This window comes from Notothenia coriiceps, unplaced genomic scaffold (genome assembly GCF_000735185.1).
Source record: "Notothenia coriiceps isolate Sejong01 unplaced genomic scaffold, NC01 NC01_scaffold00017404, whole genome shotgun sequence".
NCBI lineage: Eukaryota > Metazoa > Chordata > Actinopteri > Perciformes > Nototheniidae > Notothenia > Notothenia coriiceps.
The window spans coordinates 84,216-100,801 of record NW_011350105.1 but is presented as its reverse complement, the minus strand read 5'-3'; the positions used below and the strand labels follow the sequence as shown (position 1 = coordinate 100,801).

Here is a 16,586-nt window from a genome sequence, read left to right as displayed (position 1 = left end):
GACGCCAAATACCGCTAAAGAAGCCGCTTTCTGAATCACTGGGCTCTGCTATTATTTCCCTCTGATAGCATTACCACACTAGTTCAAACCACTGACCCATTCCATACCACAGTGACTGCTTAGAATATATCGCTAAAGTATTGGCTTCAAAAATAATACCCCCATTACAATTCTTTGTGTTCACAAGTCATATTTAGTTGAAATAAGTCAGACATTGTTTGGATCCCTGATCCACATGTCAGCGCAGAGCAATGCATCTTCTCAGAGATTTTTAGCATCTTCAATGCCCTTAAAATGTATTAGTAGATTCACTTTGAACCATGTCGAGCGTTCAAACTCATATCAGCAATTAAAAGTGAAGATGACTGGTGAAACTATATAAGGGAAAACTCATGTACAGTATATGTTACTGCCTCAGGGACCAGTTAAACTGCAGATAAACTCCAGTGTCTGACGGACAGCTATGTATTCAAGTAAGATTATTTTATTGCAACTCATCTTACTCTAGTATTTAATACTAAAATAGGAGTTAAACACACTTGCTACGTCATGATGGTTTGTTTTTTAGATAATTGTTGGATTACATTATGTTTGTATTGTTGTTAAAGTTGTGGACTTAAACTAAAATAAATTATGACTTTTGGTTTCGCACAGGAAAGGATAAGCTGTCTCCTATTGTAGGTTATAGCTTGACCTGCACATGTGTTATACTGCAGATCAAAACTTAATAAGAATATAAGTTTATGGGAACATAACATTCTGTATGCCGTTTCCCTTGGCTTTTTTGTAGACGTTAAAAACAGAATATTGCTACTCTTATCATTTACATGTCCGTGCAGCCACAGTAGTGGCATTGTAATGTTAGCAAATGCCGATCTGATGAGAATGTGGCCACTGGCTTTGGTGCTGGACGAAAGTAAAAGAAGAACTAGAGTTGATAAGATATATCCAGTGGGGACTATTAATGTATTTACAAAAAAGTTGTTGACCTACTTCATCTCACTCTGGCCCAAAGCTCTGCACAGACATGGGCATTCCCAAAAACGTTTACAACTTTTTTTTAAGCTTTGAAAGTGTTAGTGTGCACACTGCACATAGATCATACTTCCCACCTTACCATTGCTGCCCTTCCGGACATTTACTGCCTCTGTTGAAATATTTAGCAGTTAGCGATTTTGTCAACCCTAAAATATTAGTCACGTTGTTGTATATAAATAATATAATAATAATAATATAATAATAATAAATAACAAAGGCCTCTTTACTTTACGAGGCCTTGAAAGTGTGACAGAAGACTGCCAATTCCTGAATATTTAAAGGAAAACAAGCTTTGCCAAGACAGACTAAAGGATACGTTCCTGGAGTTTCTACAGCCACCCTGTAGTCCTGGAAGCTCTTACTGGGGTTGAAGTTGAAGATAAAGAGCACACGTCCCCGCTCAAACACAATGACCTTGTCCTCTTCATGCTTGGCGCTGACAAAGGCCTGGAGGGAAAAAAAGAGAAAAAAAAGGCTTATAAATTAGTTTGTCATGAATAGTAACCCCCTTTCCCATCTTGAATTTGGAAAATTGACACGTACTGTATCAGTGGACTATTCTGAAATAGGCTGAGTAACGTTCCTACATCAAATTTCAGGTGGCACTCCTCAGCAGAACGTGGCAGCCCAGGACAGTGCTAGACACACACTGTCAGCTCTAGACAGCTGCACATTATGAAGCCACCACTCTCCTGTGGAGCGGGCTACTGTTAACGTGTCATTAGCAGAGATTATCAATGTCACCCAACCCCCTATTTTTAGTGCCTTGTTCCTCGAGCCAATTTCAGGGCAGCATATTCACGGCTGGATGAGAAGATAAGCACCCCAGCAACTAAATCTGCAGAGAGGGTGGAGGTTAGGGATGAGCTGACAGTCTGGAGTCTCTCACCAAGTCCATTTCCAGTCCACACATTTTGGGTAAAGGGGTACCCTGCATCCATTGAGTTGTGACCCAAGGTAAGGAAAATATGCATTCTCACCTTAATAATTGTGATTACATTTGGAATCTGCTCATGTTTGTAAGTTTCTATGGTTTTAATTACCTATCCGTCCCTGCATCCAGCATAAGTCTGACCTGAAACAGCACCTTTGGGTAAAATCTTGGCCAATGAGAGAAAGGTAAATGCTTACAGCAGCACCATTTGTGACCTTGGCACTGAAATCCTTTTGCAAAACCACAGTTGGAATGTAATATTTCTACAACCCTCCTTCCTGGCTCTTCTTTTCCCACTGGAATGTAGGTTAAGATCGTTGCAGGTGCAAACAGCACAGTTTGTGGAAACATGGTGATGAAGTCTCTGCACTAACAGGAGCTGCTGTTCATGTCCAGAGTTTGGCCTTTTGAAGCTCACAGCTGCACATCTTCAATGAGGCGTTCACAAAAAACACTTTTAAGCAAAGTCCCTGCATGTTTTAAAAGCTATTAATGGTTTGGGACCGGCCAACATTACAGGCTCTCTCTGTCATTTTATAATCCAGCAAAAACTCTCAGATCTTATGCTGCTGGGTTTTTAAATACACACAATTATACACACAGGAAAAAAGCAGCAAAGCTTTTTTAAATATTTTTTTTTATCTATGCTCCAAAGCTATGGAACACCCTACCAAAAGCTAATAGAGAAACTGGCTCTATTAACCTTTTTTTTAAAGATAAAAGCAACTTGATTTATTTGGCTCATAATTAATGTAATTCTTATTCCTTTATAAAAACATTTAAATCAAAATGTGTTTTCAATAAAAATAAACTTGAAATTTTTTAATATATATATTTTTTTGTTGTTGTTATTTTTGTACATTTTATTATCATCATTATTATTATTATTATTATTATTATTGTTCCCTCTTCTCTCACCTGAAAAAATAGATCCTCATCTGCTGCTCATTTCAACTACATAACGCCCTTGGATCCTCCCACCTCAGTGTATTATTGAACCGAGCTTAAAAATATTCCCACTAAGCATGAAACCCCTGGCAACGTCATTGAGAAGCAGAACAGAGGACTCAGACTTATCTGGTTATTACAGCAAAATGTCTGAGCAGTTATTACCGTAATCTGTAAGTGATGTTCTACAAAGTATTTTTGTGATATTTTATCAATTCCTGAATAAGCCATTTTTGTCTCCACTATCAGATACCGGAGCACAGGGTCAGCCGCAGAAACAGATTTATTATGTATTTCTTCACACTGCTTAGGTTTTACAAAACATGTATTTTAATATTTGCGCCTACTTTACCTCACCTCATCCCGATTGTACCTTCCAATATAGGATTTAAAAAATATATTTCAACTCCAGCTGGTCTTTTGGCACCAATAGTTTACAGTGCTATATAAGCTGATTATAACGTTAAACAATACAAGTATGTCAAAAACATTGTTACCAAAATCTTTACGATCATAGCAAAACACTAAATGTATGCAGATCCTCTCTGGCCTCCCTAATCTCTAACTGCCCTAATTTGTTTTTATGCTCAAGGACTGTTCAAAAGATTGGCCTCTTGCTATGGTCATAAACAATAATAATACTCAAAATACAAATATAAGAATAATAAATCAATCAAAGATCTAAATAACATGAAATCTTAAGAATATGGTGTAATCCTCTATATGATTTCACATGTTGAAGGCATATAAACACCACCCTATGTGTAGCAGGTCAGCAATGCTGCCAAATGTATGCGTCTTCCCTGCCAGTAGCATCCTTTGGGATCTGCCTTTCCTTTCATTCCCCCAACAGGGAGCTCAGAAACCAGCCGGGTTCTGCTTTCCCTTTGCCTTACCTCCAACACTCTGTTTAATCCACTTGTAAAGGGTGTTCCAGTAAGTTAGAACACATTTCTCATTGATGTACCAAGGTACAGAAATTAAACATGTGAAAGAGACTAATTATGCTCTGTGATACATTTCCTTCTGGGCAGCATTCGTGTGTCAGTCAGTGAGAAATACGCAGGTCAGAGTGTAACGCAGCAAGGGGAAGTATAGCTCTGATCTGAGGACTCATTTCCAGGTTTTGAGGGAGGGTATTTTTTTGAATCAATTACACAGACTCACTTCTAATCCCTGTCAATTTAGCCACACTCCCCATTTGCATTATCCCATTACTTTGCAACCAGCCCCTGAAGAGAAAAACACTTATTTTTTTATTCCATAGACTTCAAATCTAGGCAAAGAGAGAGGCTGCAGGATGAGAGAGAAATATATTACTGTTCACCTTGACAGCAGCCACAGAAACAGGGACATCTGCAAAATGAAGTCTTTATGGAGCATTTATCTCCACCTGAGTACTCTCCGATATGAGAAATTGTAAAGGTGTGTAAAGATGGGGGACAGGAAATACATTTATCCTAAAAAGAAATATTCATATATAGGTTTAATCATTCATAAACAATTGGCTTAGACACCAGAAGTGTTTACAAGGAATACATATCCTGTAAGAGACTGAAGAATGGTGCCTTGCCAATATATTTGTTTGGGGTTTTGTCACAAAGTGTCAGCACAAAGCCTACTGTACGGTGAGTGTGTGATGTCCTTACCGGGGGGGCAGCCAGCCAGCCGTACTTGTCTTCAGTTAGGTTCATGTCTCGGTCAAAGACGAAAAGCTGATGGTAGCGCAGGTTACCCATATCCAATAGGTTAAACTGCCGTCGGGCATAGTGGTAACTCTGATCGTTCCCCTCTCTTGGGAAATCCAGCCACTCAGGATGGCCGAACTCATTCCCTGCAACACAGAGAAGGTTATTAAAGAATGTACATAATGAGGTGGAAGGCGCACCGTCTGTGAATTTGAAGACTCTATCATGCCATGTTATGTGAGGTTATTTTCCGATTTTGTGCAATTTTTAACAAGACAAAAAGAGAACGATCAAAGAGACAGGAGTCTGCGACAGTTTCCGACCTTCTTGTAACCCCAGCAGAGGTTAGTCATTTCCATATTAAAACAGAACCACGATGCTTCTGCCACTGCAGCATGCCAACCTTCCTGTCACCCAGGATCATGAATAAAACTTGCAAACAAGTGAAAACATTGCAAATCAATCCCATAGCTTTCATTTAGGTCTCGTATATTCAACAAATATATGCAAACATTATTCACCAGGATATATTTATATATAATTTCTGCATAACAGAGAGCAAACTAAAAAGCAAATGGATAGAATTTTCAGAGAACTATTCATATGTCTGACACAAAGAAGGACTCTCTCTAGACATCTCCAAACTGTTGTGTAATTCATATCTATTAAAGCATTTACTTATTTCTTAAATATTCGGTCACCTCAGAACTACTGACTACTCAGAAAGATCTTAACTAAACATGTTTGTATTACAAAGGGAAACAGGAAGTGTTACAGTAAGACTTCAGACGGGCAGCTTGGAGCAGAAAGGGTTACACAGTCCAGATGTAAAGCTGAATGCGTACTGCTGTGGGAAACAGCGGTCCTGTTTCTACAACGCTGTCACGCTGGGAGATGAGATAATGAATCCGTCATCGGATGTCAACACAACATCATAAAACAACAGCCAGGATAATTGAATTCCCGGCAGAGGAAGAAACACACAGGCGAGAAGCAGAGGAAGATGCATGACAAAAAGAAGAAGAAGAAGAAAAAATACAGGCTAGTTTTTTTTATTTGCTGCTAAGAGCCCCCGACTATTAAAAAAAAAGAGTGATGGGATGAAGTGGAACAGACAGGGTCTGACAGCTGATTCTAATGAAATACATTATGTAGGTGTTAAAGAAGTAGCAAACAATAAGGCATGGACTGAACAAGCCCACTGCAGCACTGAATTAGGGCAGCAAAGACAGGCAGAGAGAACTAGAGAGAGAGGAGAGAAGGAACGAGAGAAGGAGAGAGCCTTTTCTTGTGACATCTGCATGAATAACAAGCCTCCCACACAGCTGAACTTCAAATGTAAAGGAGAAAATTACACCTCAGACTTGCAACACTTGCAGTCAGAGGCAGGTTTTCTTCCCTGCACTCCTACAAGAGAAATGTGTACACTCCACATTCAATGTGCATTGGAAATGACTGTTTTCAACAAGCCTCATCGCGCACAGGACCAATAGTTTTCTAGATTTGTGAAAACAAATACAAATTGTACGCCTCACACATTCAATTACTGAGTGGATATGTCAAATGCCAAGCGGTTTCTTCAGAGAGGAACATCTACCTAAAACACAGAGGCCAAGTCCATAACATTTTAACGTTAAACATTATTAAATATAAAACGTTGATTACATTTCCTTATTTTTTAAGTTGTAGTCACCACTATTTTTCTAAACATAAAGTAGAAGACCAAAGTTGAAGGAGATGAGTCATACATTTTGCAATCGAAGAAAACAATTACAAATGACTTATTAAATAAGGGCAATACAGCACAGCATGTATACAACAAATGAAAAAGCTTAGAAAACAACATGTGTGGCTGTGTTAGTACCAGACCATTAGATGAGAATGTTTTCTTCATAGGTCATAAAGTCAGAAAAATAAATAATATACTTGTCAAAAGTAAAATCTTTGTTTTGTGAGACCATTAAAGGTTTAGCCTTACTGAAGTGCAAGAGAGAAGGTCAAAAGATCAAAACCATTCGGTGTGTTCTTTGTGGGAGTTTGAATCGATACTGTATATTATCATTTACACCAATGTGACCGTTCATTTTGAGTGAGATGACGGTTGCACATTGCACGTGGATGTGTCTCGAAGTGAGAACAAACATATTTTAAAGCACACCATGGTGTTTTATGGATAATAATGCTGCTTTGGATAGCTCTGGATCATTTGGTGTGACTATTTTAATAGTTTCATGTTGCCTAAAAAAGAAATTAGAGGATGTAATGTAGTTCCGTTTCCAGAGGGCTGTGTTCCCAATTCCTAGAAATAACCACAGACTGTAATTAGCCTGCGTTGGTTCAGCCAATCACAATGCGTCTTTCGAACACTATTGGATAGACCCATTGTGATCCTATACAGGTTATCTAACCAGTGTCACCTCAGTGCCGAGCACGCTGCAATTAGGACTGAAAACAACTAAGAACCATACTATGTCATCAGATGACAAGAAGAAAGTTTGCGATTATAGCTTCCAACTCCTCGTACAAAGCTCAAGAGCTCTCACAAAGAGGATGGACAGGAAAGAGGGATGTTATATGGCAGCAGTTATGCAAGGCAGCACAGAACCTTAGCGCTGTGTTAGCGGATGAAGACAACTCCGTGATACTTGGCAGGACTGAAGACAATGCCCTTTCTGAAATGTCGGTGAGAGTTTCACAGTGTTCTGAAGTCTACGAACATCCGCAGTAAGCTGCAGCATTGTTGGTAGAATTATGGAAGGAGTCGCTTAAAGGTTAAAGCTTCCAGATTAGACTGAGTTGTTTTTGTTCCTGCCGTAGCAACACAAATGAGCAATTTCACCACGGATGTTACAGCCGCTGTGGGCTGTGTCACGGCCCTGACCACCACCAGTCAGCAGTTTATATGTCTAGTAGGCATGACTGCCCTCAAGCAAAAAGACAATGAAGTTCTCATGAGTGTTCTTCCGTCCCCAGAGGGTGTCAAATGTCAATCTCCCTGGTGTCCTCAGAGCCCAGAGGATGAAAGACTCCACTTCAAGAAGCTTCCTCAGCTGTCTGAATCATCCTCTTTCAATAACAACAACACCACCACCACTGTGCGGAATCGTTTGGTTACTAATGTGTATTGACCTGATTGTCTTGTATTGGACAATTCGACGCCCTTTTAGACAGTGAAGGAAAGTAACAAAGTAACTTTACTCAATAATTGTACCAAACGAATGTAAGATACTTCTACTTACTTAAGGGTTTAATTAAATAAGGATTTCAATTTTAATCTGCTCAATTTCAGAGGTAGTACTCTGTGCTTTTTACTTCAACAGTTTTTCATCCCATATATTACTAGATAATTTGCGAAAGAAAGATCCTACATTATAATGAGCATTTGCAATACAATGTGTTGTTATACAGTATAATCAACCCCACACAGTAGATAACTAGTAAGCCTTTTTGCAACCAGTTACATCAAAATGCATCTTCCATGGTTCTGCATGGATAATAATAAACTAATATTTAATAATGTATGAATGAGTTATTTTACTCTCATACTTTAAGTAGATTACCTTAATTTTACCTGGGGGTTTTTCTCCACGCGTGCTTTGCGCTGGGTGCTAGGAGTTTGAACACTTGAAACGTTTGACAGTCTTTTTTCAGAGTTGTGTTCTATACAACCTCCTTATTTTTGCCGTTGCAGGCTTTCAAATATATAGTATGGCTAAGGACATGCTACCATTTGACAACCTTCCTTCAAGAAAAAGCAAACATATTTTCTTGATTTTCCTTCCTTTTTCACAAAGGCAGTCGTAGTAAGCTGCTATTCTCTGGATTCAGTTGCTTTCTCATGATATCAGGATCTCAAGAGGGAGCAATGGCATACAAGAATACTCTCAAACACAGTGCTAGAGGCTCCTCCCTTTAAATAGCACCTAAGGAATAAGCGCCATTATTACCTCGGGGAACACAATCTCAAGGAGAATATAAATCCACATTCAGATACTCTTTCACTGCCAGGCATCAATATGAGATGCTCGATGCATAATTTACTGTTTTGGTGTATCTGCCCCCAGTCTGACTCGACAACATCTACAGTACTCTTGAGTTCCTTCATTTCCCAGAATGACTTTCGACATGCCCTAGGGAAATGGTCTCTCTGTGTTGCACTGTGTTGCATGTAGCAGGTGAAGGAGAGCTCACTCACACTAGTAATAAACATTTAATGATGAAGTAAAAGTGAGAGATGGATCAATGTGTGTAATGCACTGTTAAGACTGCAAATGATATGGTTGTAATTCACACGACAGACAACACAAACATGAAGGTGTAAGGGTTGCGTCCCATTTCCATGCAGGTTTTGAGGACGCATCGTATTAATATAAGAATGCTAAAACTACTTTGTCAATGTGCTGTTCATAGACAAAGGAACCCGTGGAGTAACTCGCAGTTGCAAAAACACATTTGGGATGGTGATAAAAAGTCTCAGAGAAAACTTCACAAAACAAACTAACAAAAAACTGGAGAAGCTGTTTGCTTTCTCTTGAAGTTTAACGAGCTGCAGTTTTCCAAAGCGGAAGCTTGATTGACATCTGTCTGCACACGTTGTTTCGCCTCTGGGAAAGGAGCTGTAAAGTACTTTGATTTCTTATCATGAAGATTGAAAAAAAGGATACTATGAAAGTTTATATAAAGTGCACACTGTATACAATTAGTGTGAAATGTTGGCGTTTGCTTCTGGGAGCTTTGTTTATCCAGCCAAAGAATGCAGCGTGTGATTTTGCTAATTTACTGCAATTTCTACTTTCTGGTTGAAGATTCTCGTCATTAGTAATTGGGCTCAATTGAACTAAAACTAGCCTTTAACTCTCAATGACACATGATAACCGAGCAGGCGAGGCATTGGTTCCCTTGACCTACAATGGCCTGTTGTGTGTCACCCTCTGATATGTTAGAAAGGTGGAACGCTGGCTTTTATTTTATTGCTCTTCTGATTATGGTTCGCAATTGTATCCAATGAAATAATGGCTCCTTTCTCTCTGCTGTCTCCAGCCTTCTTTAGTTATATTCTGAACTGCTGCTCGTGACCTTTCTCTTTCCGTCAGCTTTTTTGTGACCACCGGGAAATAATGAAAGACTTCAAGCGCGCATGAACACAGCGTCTCTTGCTGTCGGTCACTGAAATACATCTTGTTGAAATTTTCCCATGGGCCCACGTAGCGCTGATGATGCAGAATAGGTCACCGAAACTGTCCGAGTAATGAGAGTTACTGTACTTGTCAGTGTACGTGATTTTTATGTTCACAACTCTTGCCTTGTTTGTAAAAAGTCGGTGTGAACCCAAGAACCAAAAAGCAGCATTGGATCTTTTTTTTCTTTGGTTTAGAAACCGAACAACAGGGATGAACAAAAATAATGAGCATTTTAAGAAACTGTTACTGTTATATGATAAATGTTTATCTACTGGTCCAAACTTGACCGGTGCAATAAAAACACAAATACACGACAAACTGTTTCATGCCAACAGTGTGAAAACTGTGTTTCCATTAATGGGCTTTTCCTTATTATCCAAACTCGAGGCAGGGAGGCCATGTTGCTACATACACAAATGAAGCTGAGTGTAAGTTAAATCAGGATGACTATCTTTGCACTTCATTTATGAGCAATCTTCTTTCTCTCTCTCTCAACTGCCACTCTACAAATCAGCCGATTAAGGGCAATTCATTATTTTACTTAGAATACCCATAATTTCAACCAGCATATCATATTGCTTCTGTCAAACTCTGACGATGTTCTCCTCCCTTCAGTCACCTGTCATTTTGGGGTAAAATCGCTGCAACACTCCTACACCCCATTAACTTCATCACCTCCAGTGAACAGGTGGAGGTCCTCAGAAGTCATTCATAATCATTTCCAGATTTTCAATATTCCCATCATCCTACTACTACCACCAATGTTTTTCCCGATGAGGGAAAAGGTGTCCTTTAAAATATAAGGCGATGTGGTCTAGTCTCCCAAAACATAATCTTCATATGTTTGTTCACATAGCGATACAGATATGTTCAATGAATTACCTTATGATTGAAATGAACATACGCAATAAGTGTTGGAAATAAATTTAAAAAAAAAGAAAAAAAACAGTATGCCCAGATAAGCTGAAGCTTTGATAAAAGCCCTCCTGAGTTTCCTAATGTTATTATTTTATAAAGTCTAGCGGAGATGATTGATTTCCTGTGCAAGTTCATTCAGTGCCCCGTGGAAGACTTTGACTCTTCTTTTCATTTCAGCTTTAAAGAAACACATTGGACACACCTCCATTAGGTGATCATTTCCCCCTCCTCTACGATAACACGGCAATGTCTCTCCCATATGCCTGCATTAATCACCATAATAATAATAATAATAACAACCTTCCTCTGCCTCCTCGCAGCTTAAATAAACCAGATAGCACATTCTGTAACAAGGATGAAATATGATGGATGCTCACCATAATACACACATCAATAAAAAAATGATTTGTGTCATATCTGGGGCACTGTTATCTAAAGTACTGTTAGGAGTTCTACTCAGAAATATACAAGGATAGTTTTATAAAATCAAATCATTAAAGGCTTATTGCAGTTTTTTTTTTACAATGTTTGACTACAACAAAATCAGACAGGTCAAGAAAAACGAGTCAAGTCAAGATAATGAGGTTGTAAACAAACCTACAATAAGCCAGAAACAGCTTTAGACTGCAGTTAACAAGTGTTTTACCCTATAGCCACATGGCTTTGTGGTTGGCAATGTGGGTAGGTACATCTAAATTACTATTGGATATATTTCCATGATATGTAGTCATGGTCTTGGGTCTTGGGTGATCCTCTGGATTTCCCTTTACTGCCACGAGCTGGTTTACATTTATGTTTTTAAATTAAATGTCTCATCAACAAAAAGTTAGCATTGAGCTCAAATCACATTTGTGCCTATATCTCACACAGCAGCTAGGTTGGCTTTTTCTTTGTTTAATAAATAAATAAAAATAAAATAAAAATTGGTTATTAGTTACTAGAGAAAATAAGAACTTTTCTTAATAGTAGAGATTATATATAAGGGATTGATAAAAGGAGCATTCATAATATATAATAATAACCTGTATGATCTTTAAAATGCATGTTGCCCTGTTGGTCTCTGTCCTTAAGATGTGACCACATTCCCTGATTTCAGTAATTAAGGTGTCAAATTGATTTATAATCATAATCAATGATAAAGGCTATCTGAAATACAAAAAAAAAGGTTATGGCATTTATTTAATTTGGTTGCACTTTCTAGATTGATCATCCATGGTAAAGGGTGAAACAGTAACTAAATGTGTGTTGGAAAACATTGATGCTTAAATGTATGGTGCTTCCAATAAAGACATGATTAATGGGGGGAAACCATGTTTACACAAGGTTATGTCAGACAGATTTTCAGCAGGCACATCCCATTACTCTCTACACAGCCCTGCATCAGATAAGGGCCTGACAGTGACACAGTCCCCTCAGTAATTAGCAGCACAAGAAGGAGCCAAGGATCAATTTGTTTTCCATTGAAGGGATTTTGGCAAAAGAAGATCAATGACGGAATCAGAGGGGAAGGGAAGGAGAGAGTAACAGGTTTCAGGGGAATGCAAGGAAGAAAAACACATACAACTGCAATCGTGATGCAATGATTATTTGCACTTGCTTGATTGATTTCTTGTTACTGTGTTAATGTACTCTCCCGCTCACATTTGCACATTAAATTAGCATTACTGGTCAAACAGCAGTGGTGGGAATGGCTTTTTCATATAACACCACAAGCCTGAAAGCACAGTAAGCTCTCTGTGAAATTATCCATTTGAAATGTATGAGGACAAAGCGCTGGTTTTCAATTCATTGTCCAAGGCTGCAGCATAATGGCTGCCTGTTGCATTGTAGCATCCATGAATACAGAGTGCAGGGAGAAGCTCAATGATTTAGACTGTAAAACTGCAAGGTTATCTTAAGTCTCTGTGAGCCCTGAAAGTCAGGAAGTGCGAGCGCTTCCATTCTGTCCCTGCTGATGTAATGATAAAACCACTGAGGCGTTTCATTACTGCCACGCCACTTGGTGCTTTAATGTCATTGACACTCCAACATCCTTTACAGTATCCATCTCTCAGCAACTCAAATAAGGATGCTCCCTCTGTCCTCTCACTTGGTGGTGGTCATGAGTAAATAAATTGGTTTTTCTAGGCAAGGAACTTCAAATTGAACGATTTGCTCTTGCTCAGCACTGACTAAATGACTCCGTCGTCATTGATCCATTGACACGGCATGTCATCTCAGATCGCCTTGATTGTCCATTTCCCTAATGTTTGCCCAATGGCCTGGACACAGGGATGAACTCCAGGGCGCTGCGACTTTGTCGATTTTTAAACTTTTTTTCCAGCTCCCTGATTTTGTGTTCTTCAGAGAAAAGCTTTTAACTTTCATCCTTTATTACCGTTATCAAAAGATGATAGCGCCATTCTCTTTGTCAGCTAGACAGCGATTCTCGAAAAAGAACAATATTCCTCCTTAGTAATAATACCGGTCTCCTGTACATAGCTGCTGTTCAAACCACTGAGAATAACCTGAAAGAACCAGACAAACTCGCAACTCAACTTTAATTTAAAGACTGATTTGCGAGTTAATTTGTCTGAGTAATTCTGACAGCTTTGATTTGAGGTAATGGAGCACAATTAGGTGTAATTGTTAAGTAATTATTTTTAAAAGGCTGATTTAATTGTATTTTTTTTCAGTTTTAATGTGCTCTGTTCATACTACACTTTGAATTGGCTATGATACAAACAGCTACAAACAATAACTGACAGACTTGATGCATGAGAGGTTTCTATAAAAGTAAAAATGGAAAGTTGTAATTGTATGTTTGAATAAAAATCATAATTGAATTAAATAATTATTTACATCGCCACTTTAAAGAAATGAAAATAACAGAGGGAGTGGAGGAAGAAGCATGTGTCATACAGTATCTTGAAATACAAATTGGTAATAAAAGGCTTGCTGTTCAGACTGGGGAAACTGCATGACGCAGGATCATTAACATTTTCCTGTGTTTCATTTTAACCTCTCTATTTGTACTTAATTTACAGCATAATACACATAAAGGTCTGATTAAAAAAATGCAAATGAAAGTATTTACAAATTTGAGAAGTTTGAACAAATGTACTACTACTTAGACAATACTTTGACTATAATTATTCTGGTTACAAATCTGATGTAGCCTTGCAAGAGAAAATGCTACTACTGAACATTTAGCAACTGAACCTCAGCTAAGCTTAATAAATGCATTGAGGTTTTACAATGAGTTAAGTACCTTAATCAAGCTCTATTATTATTGCCTTATTTAGCCATATTCAAGCATTTTAATATGTTATTGACAGGTTCAGGGCCCTTTCTAATGTGTCTCTCTCTAAGTAAGTCATCAATTCAGACCATTGATACTATATACATGTATGTTGATTGACTACATGTAATACTGATTGGCTGCGAGTCAATGTGGCTCCGAATCCATGAGACACGAACCACCAAGATTACAGCAGAGTGTTCCTTTAAGCACCAGCCAGAGAATCAGATATAATTAGGATCGACAGTCCAACTGCCCACATGGGGTCTCTGACATCCTGTTCATTATGAGCTGCCCTGTTATGATTGTCCATCGAGTACATCTGCTTTGATTGTATCCCTCCTACCCACACACACACTGAGCAGAAATTCAAAGCGTGCTTCATACTTTTTCATCAAATAAGGCTGGACATTTGTGAATACTGAATAATAATGAATCCAAAGAGGCAGCACAGGCAATGTAGAAAATATTTAATTGTTTGGACTCAGATCACCTAGTCACCAGGTGGAGCTAAAATGCTGTATATCAGAGTGGCTCCTCCGAGGAAATAAGTTCCATCAACCAAAGTCAACTTAATTAATTATTATTTGATTATCTTTACCGGCAGGCCTCCATAAAGCATAGCACAGGTGATGTGTTGAAAATGAGAAGCATCTAAACAGAAACTGAGAATAGGGATCAATTTGAGGAGAAAAATAAAATGAACACATCAGATCTTTGACTTAGCCGTCTGTATTTCACCATCAGCTCTGGAAAGTGAGTAGCCTACTAATGTCAACCTCACTTCAAATGGTTCCTTTGATGCTTAACATCAGCCTTGACTCATTGGTTGCAAGCTTCTCCACAGATATATCCATTAAATCAAAATATAACAACTGAAACAAATAGAAAATTAGTGACAAGGTGTATTCAAGCCTTTTTGAATGAGGATACATTTATTATTGCAGAGTCTTACCCTGAAGCTGATATGAATAAAGATACACGTCAACATGGCACAACAGATAACACCACTAACAGTAGTGCAAATGAACACAGTAGGGATAGCTCATCAATTCAACATTTAAAGTGAAGCCTGTTCCTGCCGGTTGCCTGTGGAGGACGTGGATGGACAGGAGAATAAATGCGCATTTATATCTGTTTTGTGAACACTTAGGTTTATTTTTGTTTCTGCCTGAGGGGAGAGGATCACATTCAGGAGGAATATATTACATGAGAGGGATCTGAAATTAACACTTTTTAAAAAAATGCACCGAACAGGAAGATCATACCTGTTTCTAAACCGCTCAATGTCACGTACAATGATATATTATTACTTGATCACAACATTTGAATATACACGTCATATGTATATATACAGGACTGTCTCAGAAAATTAGAATATTGTGATAAAGTTCTTTATTTTCTGTAATGCAATTAAAAAAACAAAAATGTCATACATTCTGGATTCATTACAAATCAACTGAAATATTGCAAGACCTTTTATTATTTTAATATTGCTGATTATGGCATACAGCTTAAGAAAACTCAAAAATCCTATCTCAAAAAATTAGAATAGTTCCTCAGACCAAGTAAAAAAAAAAGATTTATAACAGCAAAACACAATCAAACATTTGAAAATGTCCATTAATGCACTCAGTACTTGGTTGGGAATCCTTTTGCACGGATTACTGCATCAATGCGGCGTGGCATGGAGGCAATCAGCCTGTGGCATTGCTGAGGTGTTATGGATGCCCAGGATGCTTCAATAGCGGCCTTTAGCTCATTAGCATTGTTGGGTCTGGTGTCTTTCAGCTTCTTCTTCACAATACCCCACATATTCTCTATGGGGTTCAGGTCAGGGGAATTTGCAGGCCAATCGAGGACAGTAATGCCATGGTCAGTACACCAGTTACTGGTGGTTTTGGCACTGTGGGCAGGTGCCAGATCATGCTGGAAAATGAATTCCTCATCTCCATAGAGCTTTTCAGCAGACGGAAGCATGTAGTGCTCTAAAATCTCTTGGTACACAGCTGCATTTACTCTGGGCTTGATGAAACACAGTGGACCAACACCAGCCCAGCAGCTGACATGGCTCCCCAAACCATCGCTGACTGTGGGAACTTCACACTGGATTTCAAGCAACTTGGATTTTGCTCCTCTCCAGCCTTTCTCCAGACTCTGGCGCCTTGACTTCCAAATGAAATACAAAACTTGCTTTCGTCTGAAAAGAGGACTTTGGACCACTGTGCAACTGTCCAGTGCTTCTTTTCCTTTAGTCCCAAGTCAGACGCCTCTTCCGTTGTCTTGAGTTCAGAAGTGGCTTGACCATGGGAATACGGCTATTGTAGCCCATTCCCGGACACGTCTGTGAACAGTGACTTTTGATACCTGGACTCCAGCTTCAGTCCACTGTCTTTGAAGCTCCCCCAAATTCTGGAAGCGACTCTTCTTCACAATGCTGTTAAGGCTGCGGTCATCTCTCTTGGTTGTGCAGCGTTTCCTGCCACATTTCCCCCTTCCAACAGACTTTTTGTGGATGTGCTTTGAAACTGCACTCTGTGAACAGCTTGCTCTTTGAGAAATTTCTTTTTGTGTCTTACAATTTAAAATAAAAAAAATAA

At 38.7% G+C, this 16,586-nt stretch overlaps 1 protein-coding gene across 1 annotated transcript in view; it reads right to left on the bottom strand.

Annotated features, from left to right (window-relative positions):
• Positions 1–989: 989 nt before the first annotated feature.
• The window catches only part of LOC104950372 (1,4-alpha-glucan-branching enzyme-like), a 36,345-nt gene continuing 20,748 nt past the window's right edge, over positions 990–16,586 (bottom strand). The window contains exons 7-9 of the mRNA XM_010776890.1: positions 4,570–4,754; positions 1,355–1,485; positions 990–1,017 (exon numbers count right to left, since the gene is read on the bottom strand). Of these exons, the coding sequence (XP_010775192.1) occupies positions 990–1,017; positions 1,355–1,485; positions 4,570–4,754 (344 nt within the window). The remainder of the gene's footprint in view (positions 1,018–1,354; positions 1,486–4,569; positions 4,755–16,586) is intronic.